This window comes from Austrofundulus limnaeus, unplaced genomic scaffold (assembly GCF_001266775.1).
Source record: "Austrofundulus limnaeus strain Quisiro unplaced genomic scaffold, Austrofundulus_limnaeus-1.0 Scaffold184, whole genome shotgun sequence".
NCBI classification, from domain to species: Eukaryota; Metazoa; Chordata; class Actinopteri; order Cyprinodontiformes; family Rivulidae; genus Austrofundulus; species Austrofundulus limnaeus.
The window spans coordinates 804,747-823,627 of NW_013952586.1; the positions used below are offsets into that span (position 1 = coordinate 804,747).

Below are 18,881 nucleotides of genomic sequence, written 5' to 3' on the forward strand. Positions count from 1 at the left end.
CGTACGCACAATTTAAGAACAAATCTGTGCGTACGAACGGTTCTTGCATGAGGCCCATTGAGTCTTTCACAGGATTCTCTGTTAAGGGCTCGACACACGGGGAGCGACAAACTACAGCGATTAACTGCTGTCATCGCAGCCAGGGTGACACCCGACACACGGGACGCGATAGCGATCGCAGCGTTGTGAATCGCGCTGTCAGGTCTCTTGTCTTCACAAAATTTGATTGGTTCTTAACTCTGAAGGCGGGTGTGCATTACGGACGTGTAAACTAAAAAAATCGCGATGCTAATTATTTTGAAAAACAAACGCACATCAAGATACAATTTTATGAGGAAAAACTTACCATAAACTTCACCCTGGTGCCAATAAATTCCCACAAAGCTTTTTAGTAATCACTTGGTGAAAGTGTTAGCTAACTACAGTGGGTAGCATACTCTCCTCTCATTGGTCAGTCAATGAAACCCTCGCTGACTGGTTGTACGTTAAGCGACAGCGACAAAAGTTGAACATTTTTCAACTTTCATTTGTCGCGTCGCAAGCTTGCATGTGCACGTCTACGTGTAAGAACGTGAAATTTCACATGCACTATTTTCGCCGGTCGCTTAGCTGGAGGAGGGCAAGCGATTGTCGCCTCACCGCACAGGCTCCATAGGAAATGAATGGAGAGCGAGYGACGTCGCCTCCCGTGTTTCAAGCCCTTTAAGCATGTATTTTACCAACAAAAAACAAAAACAGTTGAGATTCTATAATAATCTAAAACAATCTGTTAGTTCAGCTCCTTTGAGACGACTTCCACCTAAAATTCTGAACTGATAACGCTCTGGGCAGTTTCTACTAGACGTTATTTACTGATAACAAATACACAGATTACTACTATAAAATATTCAAACTATTCCTTTAACTGTGTTCCAGTTGCAAGTTGGAAAACAATTAGGTCACTGGTGACTGTGCTCTGTGACCAGGATAACTATTACTGGAAATACCAGCACAGCACAATGGATTTTTAAACACTCACACACTTTAGCAAGATGTCCTGTAACAGAGGTTGTACTACACAACTAATTTATAAAAATATAAGTGAAAAGTTGGACATCATCATGTTTGTGTGAGAGGCAATCATGTTGGATTTTTAGGTCAAAATTCTGACTCTGAGGCAGTCTAGAGTCACCAAATAATGCATTTTTCACTGGTCAGATGTGCTTTTAGACTAGAAATCTATGTGTTTAYGTTTTCTTTATTGCAGTACTTCTGTAAAACACAATCAAAACATCAAAACGTGGAGTAAATTTCTCAAGTGAGGGCCTGCAATTTCAAGTACTTTTTTGTGTGACCACAAAGCACAGAAAAAGGGGAGCTTACATGTTTTTCCAGAACATTCAGATGGAGTTCATCTTGATCTGAGAGTGGGTTACAGCCCACCTGCAACAAACACACATGTAAACACAGAAGTGGTCAAAATGTAAGCTTGGGCCACATGTCAGGGTTCATTTTATTTTGCCTACGCAAACTGCAACTAAATCAGTTCCTTGACTTTTTAGAAAAAGGAGGAGTGAAGGTGAGGATGTTATTGGAGGCATTCGATTTGTGCCGTTGACTAATTTCTCTTGAATTCTTTTATATTTGCCTGAATGCGAGTCAGTACTCACCAATACGACAGCAAGGACCTTGTTCCGATCTTGATCCAAGACAGGAATAACAACAGCTGAAAAGAAAAGCAAGAAAAAGTGAGCTCAAAGCACATGTTTCATTTATAAGGACAAAATGCTCCAGTCCTTTCATCAGCCGCCTTTAATTTTCTTCCCGTGTCCTTGTCTAGATATTCATCTGATTTTTCTCTTTGCTTTTTGTCTTAATACTAATAAAAACATCAAAGAAAAGAAATGCAGAAAAAAATACATTTATTTGATGCCCTTGAACAAGACCGTTTATTCTTTTCATTTGACGGCAATAATAACATAGAAAATGTGAAAAAGTATATCACCGAAGCGAGTGCTGCTGCATGTAGAGCGGATAATAAAGCAAGTTACTTCAATAACTCTTTTTCCGCATCATTATTACACGCTCATTGGTTTGCATTTATCCCCAGAGTGCAAAGAGGTTATGCATATGTATTTTACAACGTCTACATGCACCTCAGGTCTTTGTCTTCCTCTGCTGCTACTTTTAAAGAGAGCATGCTCATTTGAATAGTAATGAGGAGTCTGTTCATTTTGATCTTTTACATTTTTTTCCTTAACACAACMTTTCATTTCTTTATTCTTTTTGGGGGGGAGTGGGGGGTGGGGTATYTTGGCCAATATGTTGCCCACACAGATCCGTACCTCTCTCATTTGCAATCATCATCTCTTGTTCACTACTGCTCCCTCTATCTCCTGCTCTCGTTCAAACTTTGTTTTTACTCCCACGTATCGGTGCTTTTCTTTGTGCTCGCACATCCTCAAAGACACACTCAGAAATCTGTTTGTCTCTCCACCTGCATCAAACCAGTGCCCGTGTTCGTAAAAAAAAAAAAAACATTCAGCCACACCTCTTCTGTGTGCTGGTAACGGCGCTGCAAGGCAGATTCTGTATTTCTCCGGCAGCTCAGAYGGAGGAAGGCCAGCGCACTCGCATCTCTTCAGCTGCTCTGCAATGCTCCTAGAAAAGAGTTGAGTCAGATTTGGGTTAGAAAAAGACAATGAGAGAYGTGAAATCAATCTGAAAAACAGACAGTTTGTCTGATCGTGCAGAGACGAAGAGGAAGGAATGGAGAAAACAGTCACCAGTAATAAAAATCCAGATGTTCTTTGTTCATAGACACTAACCAAAACACTGCTGAATAGGGTTATTATTCAAAGTAAAAGGATACAAAATGTCTTTACCAGCACACAGGAGAGGTGCGGCTGTATGTTTTTTTTGTGTGTATGTATTTGTATAACCAGATGTGAAAATGGCAAATACGCATGCTATATCAGTAAGAATGTAGCTTAGCTTTTTTAATGGTGAAACATGAGACAAGTCACTGGCGCATGTGTAAAACACACCCAGACTTGTYAAATGAATATGGAAATGAAAAGTCAAAGGAAACAAAGCAGTTTCACTTGAGCACATGGGCAAGTTCAACATCAATGTGCCTGACATAATAATCAGCTCACAGTGGACACACACACACGCGCACACACACACACTCCATTACGTGCTCACAGAGTCTGAAATCTCGCCTCCGAACCGTTGCAGCAAAGTCTCWGCATGGTGCATTGATTTCAAAGAGTCCGTTTATTTCAGCTCACCCAGGAACCATCCACTTCAATCAGAAAACATTCTATTGTGGCAAATACATTTGACCTTTGTGTAATGTATTTGTTCAAAGCCGCTCTCCAGCACAATCATGAAACCTATTCAAACAGGGCGCAGCAAAGAGCAAAGAACAAACAGAAGCAGTGAGAACAATAGATGCTTAGTGATGCCTGTGCACAATGTGTAGAGTCAAGCTAATCAACAACACAAAAATTGCTTAAACTCTGTAAATTTTACAAACGTGGAGCTAAAAATGGGTGTAGCAGTAGCCGAGCATCATTCACAAAAACACACAGCTATCACTAACACAYCTTAGCTTAAACTTTTGGCATTCATTAGCATTTAAGAAAAATAATGCTAACTCTATTTACCTAAAGTTATACCATGTTGTCAGTTTCTTACCAATATAACATCCTGCTGTTTTTTTATACTTTATATAATTTTTGTCATGAAATAACATCAATAAAAGGGTTCTCAAACCTTAACTTTTTTATGGAAGCCAAACCAGTCAACACACTTTGATTTAGCTGCTGACATTTTTATTTGTGACTGTCAGTGTTAAGTTTCATTTGTCATCACTGCTTCATCCGCTGTAAAACCAAACATCCGTTGGAGGATTTAATGTGCAAATATATAACACAATAATTTAATAGCTAGTTCAGATGACTGGGAAGTGAATATATTTTATTTAGCTGTTGTCTGTGGGAGGAGATAACATGATCTGCAGTAAATAAAAAAAACAACACTAAGCTGATTTAATACGCCCAGGAGGAGCTCTGCTACAAAGCTAATGCAATTTTATGCAACTATTTGATCATCGGAGCTCTAGAAATGATCCACCTGTGAAAAGGGTTGTTATTCTGGCTATGAATTTGGTTCAAATAGTTGTGATTTTAAATTAGTTTGTGTTTGAGAATAAATAGAAACAAATAGATGATAATTTTTTTCAAAAAGAAAAAAATCGTATAGGTCTTCCGTCAAGAAGTCCTATACAATTTTTTTCTTTTTGATTTTTTACCTGGATTACTGAGATGCATCAGGACATGATAATTTTTTCCACAAGTTTCATTTATATTTGCAGGAAATGTTTATAGGTCTATAAGTCATTATTTACAGGTCTCTTCTACATGAGACTACCTGTCTAAACTGAGATTACCTATCTAAATAAAAGNAATCGTATAGGTCTTCCGTCAAGAAGTCCTATACAATTTTTTTCTTTTTGATTTTTTACCTGGATTACTGAGATGCATCAGGACATGATAATTTTATTTACAGGTCTCTTCTACATGAGACTACCTGTCTAAACTGAGATTACCTATCTAAATAAAAGTAAATTAAAAATATATATGTATTATAAGTTGAAATTATAGCATACTTCCATTATATTTGCTTGGCTAAAAATAATACGTGTGCCTAAAGCAGGGGTCTTCAACGTTGGGGTCTTGAAGGTACTGCAGGGCAAGGAGGGTGAGAAATCTTTGGTTAATTTGACATTTTTAATACATTTTTGTTATTTGAAAATTATGTATTTCAACACACATTAATATGAATTGAAGCTAATTGATAAATTTAGGCATAAAATAATAGATTTCAGTCAGAAATGCAAACATTCCGTGAGGACACCAGCTGAGCTCTGCTGCACTTACACCCTGACCCAACTATATATTTATATATATTAGGGGGGCCTCTATCAGTTAGGGGGTCTCAGCCTGAAAAACATTGAAGACCCCTGGTTTAAAGTGTTGGAAGCCAAATATAAAAGACCTGACAGCTTTCTAACTCAGAGAATAAGTGTTATAAGAAAAGAAAAAAMCCCCAACAACAATAACGTTTATTTGAAAAGTGGAACATTTAAGACAAAAAAATTTATACTTGAGATTGGAATAAATTTAAACAAAACCAAATTCTAGTTTAGTAAATCTATTCATTTTCATTTAAAAACAAAACAAATACTATACATACAACAAATAATACAAATCACAAATAAAATTAAAGGTAGTTAAAATTAAAAAATATTTTGACTGCAAGAGCTGCAGTACATTTGCTTGTACATGCAGTATTTTCAGACGTTAATGCAGTCTCCATCTGCGGTATTTCTAATAATAGCTTGTTTGGCTGCAAGAGTTCAGTCGTCTTGTTCACAACAAATAGTTGGGAARAAAAAACACACTCAGAAGCTTCTTGACCCGAACTTGTTTGTGCTTTTCAGTGCATCTGTGTGTGAGTGTGTGTGTACATTGTTAATTAGAAAGTGGACTGGAATCTGGTTTCGAAACACCATGGCCTTCTGCCTATCAGGTGTGTGTTTGTGTATGTGTGGGTGGATGGGTGGGTGGGGGTACAGAAAGGTCCTGATGACAGGCTTATATAAGCAGGTGGATTGTAGAGAGAAGTAACAAAGTGGCCTGTAGAGCTTTGAACATCCCTACTACACACACATAATAAATGTGTGTGTGTATGTGTGTGTGTGTGTGTGTGTACGTGAGAGAGAGACATTACAAGTGTATAATCTTTGCTTGCTTGTTTCTTACAAGTTTGTCCCGTGTCTGTGTAGCAATGAGGCATAGCTAACCAGGTTCTTGTCTGACAACCACACACACACTCATCAATAATGCAGTATTGGTTTTTGCCCGCCCCTGAGCAGCAGTCACAGCAGTGTGTGGGACTGTAGAGCTTCAGAGAGCACTTAGGAGAAGAGAGGATCGCCGTGTCTCTCCGAGGGACCGAGGGCACTGCTATCTGGGCGATTAGCTGTGCAACGCTTCCACGGCGAGAGGGATTGAAGGTGAAAGAGAAGCGTTGGGCTCAGGAGGGATGAAGTGTGGGCGGAAAAACCAAAAACGCAGGCGGCTGGCTTAGTGTTTTGGTGAAAGGGCAGGCAGAGAGAGGGTGAGAGAGAGAGAGAAAACACGGCAAAGAGCAGCTCAGGCAGCAAGGTAGGAAGGTGGAACCGGCGAGTAGATGACAAAAGAGGCTGTCAGAAAGACAAAGATGTTCAACAAGATGGAAGAATAAGAGAAGCAGAGCGAGCAGGGAAAGCAGCGAGAGGTGCTAATAATGAGATCTGAGAGACAGTGGATGTCTTTGTGTTTCCAGGTGATGGGATCTTGCTCTGTGACATCTCCATTCACACGCTGATGATTTGATTTGAGACTCAGCTGCTGATTTTCACTCATGACACCTGCTTTTCAGGTGCTCTAAACAGTCGTCACAGCTTTACATTCCTCTTCTTCCCTCTTATTCTACCTCTTCTCTCTGTATCACTGCCCCTTAATGGGCTCGACACACGGGAGACGACGTCGTTCCCTCTCCATTTTTTTCTTATGGAACTCGTGAGGCGATGAGGCGACAACCGCCTGCCCTCCGACCAGCAAAATTTGGTCAAATTTTGAGCTCATCCATGTAGACTTGCACATGCTGGCACAAGAAAGTKGAAAAATGTTCAACTTTTGTCAATAGGCGTGATTACATGCGCAAAATCCTTTGATCGGATTGAAGTGTATTTGAATTAAATAATCCGAATGTATTGTTTACATGGACACAAAACTAATTCATGCAATCATAATGAGCGTTTACATGCAATTCAAWTCAATTCATTTCAGTTTATATGACWTATTAGCATCTAGCCAGGTGGAAATATGTCAGGTTGATATCAGATGATAGGTCAGTTTTCCAGCATCAGAATAATATGATCAGAACAAGTGTTTACATGCACACCATTCAAATTATTAATCAAAATAAACCACCCCTCTCATTTGGATAAAAAATATTTCTGAACAAGTTGAATCAGATCAGAATATTTCGAATGGGACGTTTACATGACATATTTTTATTCAGATTGGTCATTTATTCTGATTACTTATGTCCATGTAAACATGGCCACTGTTGCAAGGCGCTACAACCAGTCAGTGACTAATAAGTGCAGAGTATGCTATGGAAACCGCTTTCAACATGGAGAAAAACATTATTTTTGCTGTGTCCACTCAATGGAGCGATTACGAGGTACAGGTAAAAAGGMAGCTGGATGGGTACTTGTTGGCGCCAGGCTGAAGTTGTCCCGCAAGTTTCCTTCACATGAAGTTGTATCTTAGTGTGCGTTTTCGTGAGTTTCTCAATGTTCTCATTAGCATCACAAAATTTGTTTACATATCCCATCGTTTACGTATAGTGATCAATATGAACCAAATTGAACCAATTTGAACCAATCAAATTTCGTGGATACAAGAAAACTGGGAGTGTGATCCGCAACGCTGTCATCACTATTGCATCCCATGTGTTGGGTTTCACCCTGGTGGCATTGACTGCCACCTGTCGCTTTCGTTTGTTGCAGCAGAAAATCAGCACGCAAATGTCATTTGCAAGGACGCAACAACTGCAGCTGAATGCACAAACACACAAACATCACACACCTGATCTTTCCCTCCTGTGGCAGTTCGTGTGGCGGGTCGTCAGACAGCAGCCTCAAGTCTCCCTCCAACGTGTAGACGCATACGCACTCCTGGAGTAAAGCACACAAAGAGACGTGAATGTTTGAAAAAATGAAAAAGACTAACTGATTTAATGAGCGATGAGTCTCATCTGCTCATAAAATCTGTTCCCTGCTGCGATGTCAGGACTCAGACGTTGACGTTCACCACGCTGAATACTAACAGGAAGCTTTTCTTTCAGGTAATAAATTGATGTAATTTCAATTATGTTCACTTGCAAATGTATGTGTGTGTGTGTGTGTGTGTGTGCGAGGTAATACCGTGCCAGGAAGCAGTTCCTGTATGCTGTCCCGCAGGGCCACTCGAAGCGAGCGTACATCAACAACTGCCGCGAGCCGCAACAGAGCATCCTGCAGAGGAAGACAAACAGATTCCCTGATGTATGCTTAGCTGTTTGTTTATGATCTCGGAAAGAAAAAAAAAACCAGAGACCTTGGCTGTAATTTTATTTTCTTTGTTGGTACAATGTTGAACGCTGCCACAGCTCTTCCTCAATATTTACCTTGGAATGCTGCGAATTCCTCTGAAACAATATTTAAACTGTGTCCCACTTGGCACTCGGTGGAAGCGAGCAACACAAGTGCGGTGCTTCGAAATGAAGCAAACTCGGTTGTCGTTAGGCTTTAGTGGCGTTAGTTTTGCTCTTCACAACAASTCGGTGCTTTTGTTTCATTCCGGAGCTGTGAAAACAAAGCCCTTGACAATTCATTTGCAGCGTTTGGTAGGACGCTGATTCGTGAAATGAACTGAAAGTGCATGTGGAAAGTAACAGTGGTTTTCATTGAAGCACTTCATTTACACAGAAGAGTTGGGAAATTGGGCRCTGATCTTCGCAGCAGTTTGACGGTAATTTGAAGTTGACTGAAAAAAAAATACGGCATTCCACATCGCTTTAAAAAAATCCAAAAAACACCAGCTTAAAGAGAAAAGCTGACAATTTTAGCTGAAAACAAACCAGGATGTAGTAGATCCACAACACAGAGCTTTATGCCACCTGGGAGCGTGTCGTCAAAATACGTGCAAGAGTTTTAAAAGAAAGGCAACTTRTTTGTCTTGTCTCTATTCGTTCTTCTGCTATGAGACTGCTATAAAGCTTGTGCAATGACATCATCAAAACTATTCTATGATGATAAAGAGTGTGTATTTCATACAGATATGATCCATTAAACATGACCTTTAGGCTGGGCAGTATGATGGTATTGTGGTACACCTCTGCACGGAAATATGGTGACAGTTTTTAAAAATTATGATAGAGCCTGACCTATTTAAGTTGCTCTAGCCAGAAAGATACACCTTCTCTGAGACTCTTTTCAATTTGTGTCAAAAGCAGACTTCAAACCAGTGTTTAAACTGTGTTGATAGGCCAAAGAAAACCAGATTTATTTATTTATTTACTCTTATTTAACCAGGAAAATCCCTTAGATAAATACAGTAGTATGTCACTTTTTTTTCTGAACATGAAGCACGTTGCAGTCAGTGGCAGGCAGCAGGAAACAAAACAGTCTCATGGAAAAAAAAACACCTGAATCTGCCAAACAAAACCCCCCAACCTCCTTTCTGACCGAGGCTCAAAATTATTTGACAAGTGCCCAAAAAATCTACAGGYAGAAGAAAATAAAAAGACGCAAAAGTTGAATAATGTTTGGTGGCAATGGAGAGACGGTATAACCTAAAGATGGCATGCTGGTATAAAAACAATCAAAACTGCCCAACTCTAATGACATTATCACAGCTTGTTTGKTGTGTTGATTTTATTCCTAAAGTCCAAGTCGAAAGCACTCCAGAGTTTGAGCATAAAATGAGTCACGACCATCACATGTGGTAACAGGATAAAAGTAGACAGTACTGAGGTGACAGAGGACACTTCCTGTACAGGAGCTGTAAGGAGAGGGTTGGTTTCTAGTTTGTAAATTTTACTGTAAAATTAACCAAGTTTTAACTAAAACTGCACATGAATAAACTAACAAAAAAWMTTGCTTTAATATGGGATAAACATACAGTAAATCACATTATGTCTTTGTGGACAATGTGTTATTGTAATCATCATGGTGATCATTGACCTTTTTTCACAGCTCATGCAAACCTCCATCCTCCCAAAAAAGTAATATTCATCTCATACAGGACATTTCAGTGAATTTCTTCAGTCTTTGTGACCTGATACTAACACACTAGAATGCTCCCCCACATACATTTTGTTTTACCAAAGCACGGGCTCTGCTTGATTCTGACCAAGTCCCGACAGAAAGAGTAAAAGTTGTCTCTCAGCCACTAACGCTGGTTTCAGTAAGTTTTCTACTTAGCAATTGTCATAGCTTACTGTACATTTTACTCATGCAATGCATTCCAAAGATATACTGTTTTCAAACTTTTTTCACATGGGTCTGTTTTGGTAAAGTAAACTCTTGTAACAGAAATGATTGCCTGTTGGAGTTTTAGCTCTGCCAAATGCTGGTGACCTTACAGGARATTTTTGATTCAGCAGACGCTGGAGCTGCTCTGCTTGTGTGCTGATTGTGCTTGCATGCTCTGTGTGCAAAGAAACTGTTTATACCTGTTCTAAGCAGACGGACATGAGAGAGCTGTATGAAGTGCATGAAAGACTTTTTAAAGCCTGCACGCCAGGATGCTGGCCAGAGGAGGTGACTTATGGAGGTAATTTATATGTCAGGAAAGTTTAGTGGATGGATGATTCAAATACAGCAGATAAATATGCCATTTGAATCATACTTATCCCATAAAAAGGACATTTTAACTACTTATAAAGCTTTTTTGTTTGTTTGTTCTTGGTTCTCCAGTGGAAAGAAGATTAATTTGCCGACAGGAAAGAGTAACAAGTGAATAAGAAAACAGGAGAATTCAACCCTGAAACAAGAAGATAAAGTCTAAAAGTTTCCATCCACCATTAAGATTTCAGTCAGGCACACAGAGCTGCTCAGAGTAGTAACTTTATTAGACCTAACATCCCATATAACATTAATACATTTATACCATAAGCAATTTTTACACTTGGTCTTCTTAAATTTCAATCATTTCATGAAACTATCATCTGCAGAAACATCTCAGTGGGACTTTAAAACCTGATCAAAGGAATGAAAAACAAGGGAAGAAATCAAAAAGGTCTAATATGCTGCAACTTAGAAAACTGTACTGAATATAAATGGTAAAAAAGTGCTGTTGAAACTGAAGCACCTGTTTGTTTGGGCTCCACAACATATCAAAATTATAGTAATATCGGTGTGTGCGATATTATTATAGAAATGTGATGTTATATTCCGAGAGCCATGAAAGCTGATAATATATTTGGCCAATCCGATGAGCATAAACTGCTCTTGTATATTTGTCATTTGCTTTCTAATTACTTTAAAAAAAAGTTGAATAAAAAATCCTTAGTGAAGCAGGAAGTCCTCATAAGGCTGCTTCCAGGTTTTTCTGAGATCCTCCGTCTGCTACTGCTCCTTTAGGAAAATTTTAAACCCGCTCCTGTTTTTTTTTCCTACTCCATCTGCATTTCAGTCTCGTTCTGGACTAAAGATAAAATATTGATAATGAGGGAATCGGTGATGGAGGATAACGTGTGTGTGTGTAGTGGCTGCGGTGTGTGTGTGTGTGTGTGTGTGTGTGTGTGTGTGCGTGTTTGTGGATGTATAATACCAGCCATAAGACGTGTGCCTTGGTAAATGTCAGCCTCTGTCCTATGACCTTTCACAATGATTTCTTGCCATGCACCTCAAACCATCTGTTACATTAATTTACCTGCCTCTCCACCCATCACTGCACACACAAACAAACATACACACGATCATGCAAACACATACACACCCACAAAGTTGCAAACTTAAAAATAAAACAACATAGAACTTGATGAAAACTAAAGCAGATTTGAGTGTGTGTTTTATGTGAAATAATCTAAAATCAGAATTTGATTAAAGAAGGAATTAAATGTGGTGTTGTTGAGGTGCAATGTACACAAAGCAATGAAATAAAAAAAATAAAAGAAAAATAGATTTTACACATGAAATCAGTGCCTTTGTTAACTAATTACTGTACATCTCTGGATGGCCTCCRGTCTCTGCACATGAAACCTAAATTTCAACAAATGTCACACTGAGTCATCTTTGGAGGAATTTTTTTCCCACACTGTCTGCTTCTCGTCCACTTCTTTTACTTATTTCTTCCCATCTTCCTAAATTACTACATGTAATATTTTACTCCAGCCTCTTAAGAAGGTCTGCTGATCTTGAAGTTTCCAGTTCCTTTTAYCGAGGTGAGGCTTTGCAGTTGTCTCTATCAGCAGACTTCCTAATCACTCGCAGCACTCTGACATTTCTGAAGGGTAACCTGCGATCAGCGTGGCTAAACACWGATTCCGCTCTGCTTTATCTTTCTCGGCCTTGATTCAAACACACTCACACATTTCCCATGTCAGATGCTTAAGGTAGCCAGTTAACCTCAGCTTAAACTGAAACTCCCTTCATTGTGAGATTTTAAACGTCACACTGCCTTTTAAAGTTGTTGTTAAGAAAACCAAGGGCTGAAGAGGTCAAAAAGTTAAAACTAACTGTAAAACAATTGTAGAAGTTCCTTTATTGCAATTCAATAACAGATCAATATACAAACACACAAAAAAGTTCAGCAYCCAGAAGGAATGGTGTAAATTTAGTATTGCCTCTAGTATTATCTAACGGGGGTGCTAAAGTTTTATTTTTGTTCTTTAAACAAGAATCCATATTTTACATTTAATGAGATGGGAGAAAGAAATAGTGAGCAGCAGCACTCTGTGTCAAACTCAAGGCCCGCTGGCAAAATGTGGCCCGCCACAGCATTTTATGTGGTCTGTGAGAACTTCAAAGATGCATTAACGTTGCTGCTTTAAAGCCAGCACTGACCTTAAACTACATACATTACAGTCATGATGCATGTCATCTATTTTAACAGTGAAATGACAGCATCCCACTACAAGGTAGAGCTGCACAGGWTTCAAAAATGTGTAAAATCTCCATTTACAGTAACTGCATTTTTGCTGGCTACCTGTGCTGCAGCCTTGTTGTACTGGAAAGTGGGAATTTTCCACTAACAACTTGTAAATTCAACTGGATTTCCCCTCCAGTGGGAATTCCGTCAGAAAATGGGAGAGTTCAGAAATAAAGATGGCAGCTACTCACCACAACCCAACAGTARCTGCGTTTCCATTGACCATGAAAAGGCGCAAATTGGAATTTCAAAAATAAATTTGCTTAATGGAAACACGTCAATTTCGAAAAAGCTTCCTTTTTTCGACAAAATGTTTTTGTGCTAGAATAAGGTGTTTGTTTGGACTTATCGAAATAGGTATTTTCCCCCAAAACTGCAATGGAAACACTTTTATTTGCATCACAGGAGTCACGTGATCAACAACCGGCTGTTTCTACTGGCGAAAAAGACAACGAAGAAAAAGACAACAGGAAGTAGAAGAAGTAGTAAAAGAAAGTAGTAAACTCACCAACTACAATTTCGCAAAAATGCAGCATACGTAGCCGCTCCCACGTATAAGGGGCTTGTCGCCCAAAAGCCTCGATAAGATGCCAGCATCTYCTCTGATGGCTGATCATGTGAGCTATTGTTGTGGTAGCAATATGCTATGTGTTACCATGTTTGTAATGACTTATCGTGAGAACAAACATATTCTCGCGTGACTTTAATAGCATTTCACTTAATGGAAACGCCGCAATTGCGAAACTGTTTTTTTACATTAACAAAATATCAAACTAGGTTTTGCACACATTTGCAATGGAAACACAGCTAGTGAGTAAAGTTCTCTCAATTTTGCAGTTAATGGTATTTCTGTATTATTTATTTCACATTTAGTCAGTCGTACACATAGTACTTTTCATCGTTAATAAGAGGACGTGTTGGAAATAGGGTTGGGCATAATCGTATCGTGTGCGATTAATAGTCAGAAAAATATTAATTGATTATTTTTTGGCACTTCACGATTAATACAATTAATGCCACCAGGCGGACTGACCGCTTGGTGCTCCTCTCTGCTTCAAATATGATGAATATTTAAAAAAAAGTTCTGTAATTTATTTATCTATCAACACAATTTAAATTTGATGTACAGCCTGAAGTCTGTAATTTTGACACAATTTGGAACATATTTTTATGAAGAGCAAATCTTTCCCACTAATTTGGTCATGTGATCAGGACATAAGGGTTTCCAGGGACTCCAGGGGATTAATCGTCAAATTAATCGTTATCGGCTAAACACCGCAATTAATCGTGATTATTTTTTTGCCAATATTGCCCAACCCTTGTTGGAACGCTGTTTCTATGCATAAAATACCACGTAGAGCTCAGTCATTGTTTGTTAACAGTGCTCAGCCTTGGCAATGGGACGAGGAACGTGACGTTTCTTGTTTAGTTGAAATCAAACAGGAAACGTTAAAGTTAATTACAACAGACACTTCACTGATTACCATGATGCTCATGTGGCCCTTAGACCTGTGCTATAGCAGAACTATTTCTGGAGAAGCATGCTCATCACAAACCTTCTTCACCCTATGCAAGCTCACACAAACCCTGTTCTGATAAAGCTTCTCCTAACTCAAAAATAGTAGGCTTGTATGAGGTCTGGTTGATATGTTATGCCTGCTCATGGGACATATAAATGTCAAAGCGGCTTGCTATTGGAACTAGTTGGTATAAGAGTACACTCACGCACTATGTGAGAGCTTTCTTCACTCAAAACAGACCACATCACATGAGTATTGTCTAATTGGGCACCAAGCATTACAGAACCCCATGACATCTGCACCTACTATCTGGGCACAGGTACTGGACTCCTGACAAAACCCCATGTCAACCTGCACTGTGTCTCAACAACTCAGTGGTGATGAATCTCAGGTCTACATTACCACAAATGATCATTGTGTGTGTGTGTGTGTGTGTGTGTGTGTGTGTGTGTGTGTGTTTGTGTGTGTGTGTGTGGTGCTACTGAAGAGAGAGGAGCAGTCCTGCCAGTGTGAGACACACCGGTGTTGTTCCTGACATCAAGGTGTGAGGATGCATAGGGTCTGAGCTCAGGCCACTTCTGACATGTGCTGACAGAGGTACATCAGTGACATTCTCTGTCCGCATGTCTTCACCCATCTGAGACACAGCCCTGGTACAGTCCTAACAAAACAACACCCATTTATATTCTCTACCACAACATCCTGTTTTTTTACAGCAGTCCGGATCGTGAACTGAAAGCTTGCATACCTACAGCTCCACTGAACTTCCACTTCAGAGGAGGAAACAAACCTGAAGCATTCCTCTGAAACTGTGTGGCAGCTGGTGCAAAAAATATCTGAGGACATAATGGTTGGCCTAAAGCTAAACTGGTATGGAAATTAGATTGCAGGGATGCAGGGGCTTGACTGTTGAACAAAGCCAATCTGCTAATAAATGTAAATAAGGAAGAATAACAGGGGCAAAGTTTTACCATTTGATTCAATCGTTTCCCTGAACTACAGCAGTCATAAATCTGAGTTAATAGAGAGGAGAGACAGACATTTGCAGCATAACTCCAGGAGGACATCTCACTGAAAAGTTTAATTAAGTCTACGCAGACAAGGCTGCAGCTAGCAGGATAAAGCCAAATCAGCTCTGTGTAATGTTGAGATAATTTCCTACAGAGCAGAACTAGGCCAGATAATTCTTGCACTTTTTTCAGGTTTAGTCTAGCCTGCTGTGCCTGCCTGGAGAGCAGGGCCATATTTTATTTTATTTTATTTTACTTTATTTTATTTTATTTTATTTTATTTTATTTTATTTTATTGGTTCAGAGTATTGTGGAGTTGCACTTTTTGACAGAAAACTTTCTGGAAATGAACAGATTTGACGTTTCATTGGCCTTGGCATTTCCAGCTAATTTAAGCAAAATGACTTCCCTAAGCTTCAGTTACTACTCATGTTTATATATTTTCAGAGAAAGAATCATTTTACAAACAGTTTGACAAATACAGCAGTTGGTGTGATACTTATTTTTTTTTAGGTAATTTTTCTTCTGGATACATCAACGGAATAACAAGAAATTTTAGGCCTCGAAGAACACAATTATGTTATAGAAAATTTATAAAATGTAAAATGCAATAAAAATCCTGAATATATAGTTTTTAAATAAGAATAATTTTTGACTTGATAAAGTCAACGTGATGTTGAACTTTACACGACTAAAACTGTCATTTTGACTTTTTTTTTTAACACAACCACAGTTTAGGTTTTAGGACGACGCAACACTGTTACTCCCACAAAGTGTAAGTTTAAAAATTAAATATTAAAATGTAGAAAAAGAGTTATTCTTTCACCCAGTGTGTGTCTCACTGCTAGAGGATTTATGCTTTTCTTCTAAATTCCCCCAAAACGCAAAGAGTGCACATCTTCAGTCTGGGTTTTCTCGTTGTCTTGGTAGTCAGGGAGAACCGTGGTTATGTTGGAGTTTTTGATCAGCTGATGCATTTGTAATCCTAATTAGTTTTTAAAATACATATATTTAGCCATCTTAAGTTTTTATTAATACATACTGTATTTTTGAAAAGTGACTTTGACAGGGAACAGATCACAATTTAGAGTGTTGAATGAGAAGCCAGAGACTATTTTTCAGATTTTTTTCAAGTTAATATTCATAAATCAGGTTTAAATTGAAAGACGGTGCCAGAAGGGTGGCCGGAGAGGCACTTTCTCCCCCTGGAACCCGACTGGCCACCTCCAGTGGATGTGACATTAAAAGACGCATGATTAGAGTAAATGAGGATACATAATTAGTGGTTTGTATTAGTTTAGTAAAGACACAAACATTTTATAAGATGCAGAGCAGCTTTGTCAAATCAAATCTCCAAAACGTTTCRTTCATAAATTACTGTATGCTTCAGTTTGCTGAAAGGATTTCCAATTTTTGAGTCATGTTATTACAGTAAAGAGTAATGCCTTGATGATGACAACAACAACAACATCTGTGTTTTGTGTATGAAAGAAAGAAAGACTGAGATAACTAAAAATATAGAGAAATGCTTACAGGCTGTAAAATTTGTTATTAAGATACTGTATGTTATTTGTGTGCCAGGTTTGAGAAACAGAAGAATTTCCTTTGCTTGTTTRTGTCCTCCTGCAAAAGCCTTGGCCACCTCCTGCACAAAAGTCTAGTTCTGCTATTATTTTAGGTTGTTATAAAAAAAAAATGTGAATTTCAAATAATATACAATAAAAGAAATGMAAAGCATACAGACATGAAAGGTTGGGGAAGTTTCTGCATCCTRTGAAACATCTGCAGTATCAGGACCCCCGCTGCTTCAAAGGCTGAAGTTCTACACACATAAAACAATGCACTTTCCCTGAGCACACGCCTGACTCAAGTGAGTTCATTTCAATGTCAAATATCCAAACACAGCTTCAGGACAAAGCTGACTAATCTCAATTTCCGAGATTTATTGTTGTTCATAAACATGCAAACAATTTGGCTCAAAGATGATGGAGGTCATGTCGTTTAAAGATAAGTGTTACGTGTGACAGGATGAAAATATCACATTGTAACTTCCTTTCTAAGGTCACATATGATCCTTCTTTTGATAACATGAAAACAATACAGTATTAAAGAACCTGCTTAWGGGCAACATATAAAACTGAACCGTGTTTTTTTTTCATTTTGTGAACATACCTGAAATAAAAAGAAGCTCCAATGACCCTAAAGATTTTTTTTCACCTGCTACCCTTTTTTTGTGTATGCAGTGCATCATCTCTCATAATTATAACTACTGACCCTTTACCCCCCCCCCCCCCATCAGCAATAAAACCTGCTACACCTACAAGAAAATTAATTGCTTTTTAATGGACACATAACAGCTCTGACGTTAATTTTCACASAGAGTCAAAGCATATCTAACAGAACACTAAAAGTAAATCTTTATATTGTCTTTTAYGAGCCAGATAGACATTTTACAGCCTTCAGTCTTCTTTTGAATAATCCCAAATTAYCCCAAATGTCAGAGTCTTGATAATTTACATCCCGGAGCTGATAAATTTCTCTACAGTCAAAGTCAAACTGATAYTGTGTAAAAGACTTTTATTTTTGGCAGAACTAACCAAAAACTCCTGAATAAGGTATTTTGGATTACAGGAACACCATATGAGGATTATTTAGAGCTTGATTACTTGTGAATGTATTGAAAATACACAGTCCTTTGAGTATCACAATAGATCAGACAGTAATATTCTAAATTGGTCACATTCGATAAGAACCTATTGTAGGTAAAGAGTCGACTGAGAGGATTAGCTGAAGGAGCTAATTGGAGCCTTTAGGGTGGCTCCAGTATTTCTTATCTGCTGTAGTGTTCATGAAGTCATCCTACACCAAAACTGATCTGCATTTCAACAGCCTCGACCTTGATCTAGCACCAAGGGGATTGTGGGTAATGGCATTCCACTTGCAGATGATTAAAGACCTCCACCCCCTGCCTACAGAGGTTTATTTAAAACCAACCGTGTATTTRTTCTGACTAGCTCCTGTGTGATTTACACCTAATTGATAGCACTTGTTGCATTTTTTATTCTTTGAAGGTGAATTCAACAAGGAGAAAAGTCTTCTCTCGTCTCGGGTCAACTGAAATATGGGTAATAATGTTTCTGCGGATTCTCCCATGAGCTACTGGGCAGATTTTAATGAAACTCAGAAATATTGTGTGCACATCTACACTTAAATAACATTTGGAATTGACTCATGAAAGATGGCTGCCACAAAAAAAAATCTACGTTAGCTAAGTAAGTAAGTAAGTAAGTAAGTGTTAGAACAAAGTTGAGGTGGTGGTTATTTTCATCATTCAAAATATTTGGCAGTGAGAGCTTGGGTCAACTTCCTTATTTTGAGAGTTTAATCATTGCTTAATTTTGGTCTTTTATAATGTCACATATTTCCATCTGAGCAGATTTGCTGAGTTGCAGTAATCGGGGAGGAAGATGAACTCTGAACTGATGCTCGACCTCTGAAGCATCCATCTGTTGACAGCAGAAGCTGTCCCTGATTTAATATCAAATAATGTTTGTCATGAGATCTGCATTTCCCCTTTCCCTTAGGCAGTCTCATGACCCAATGTAATTAGGGGC

The 18,881-nt window shown here is 38.6% G+C and overlaps 1 protein-coding gene across 1 annotated transcript in view; it reads right to left on the minus strand.

The window, feature by feature from the left end:
- The window catches only part of pde2a (phosphodiesterase 2A), a gene marked incomplete in the record, with an annotated part of 155,405 nt that overhangs the window by 39,685 nt on the left and 96,839 nt on the right, over positions 1-18,881 (minus strand). Inside the window, 5 exon segments of the mRNA XM_014018181.1 lie at positions 1,363-1,422; positions 1,650-1,705; positions 2,531-2,640; positions 7,689-7,777; positions 8,027-8,116. Coding sequence (XP_013873635.1) covers positions 1,363-1,422; positions 1,650-1,705; positions 2,531-2,640; positions 7,689-7,777; positions 8,027-8,116 — 405 coding nt within the window.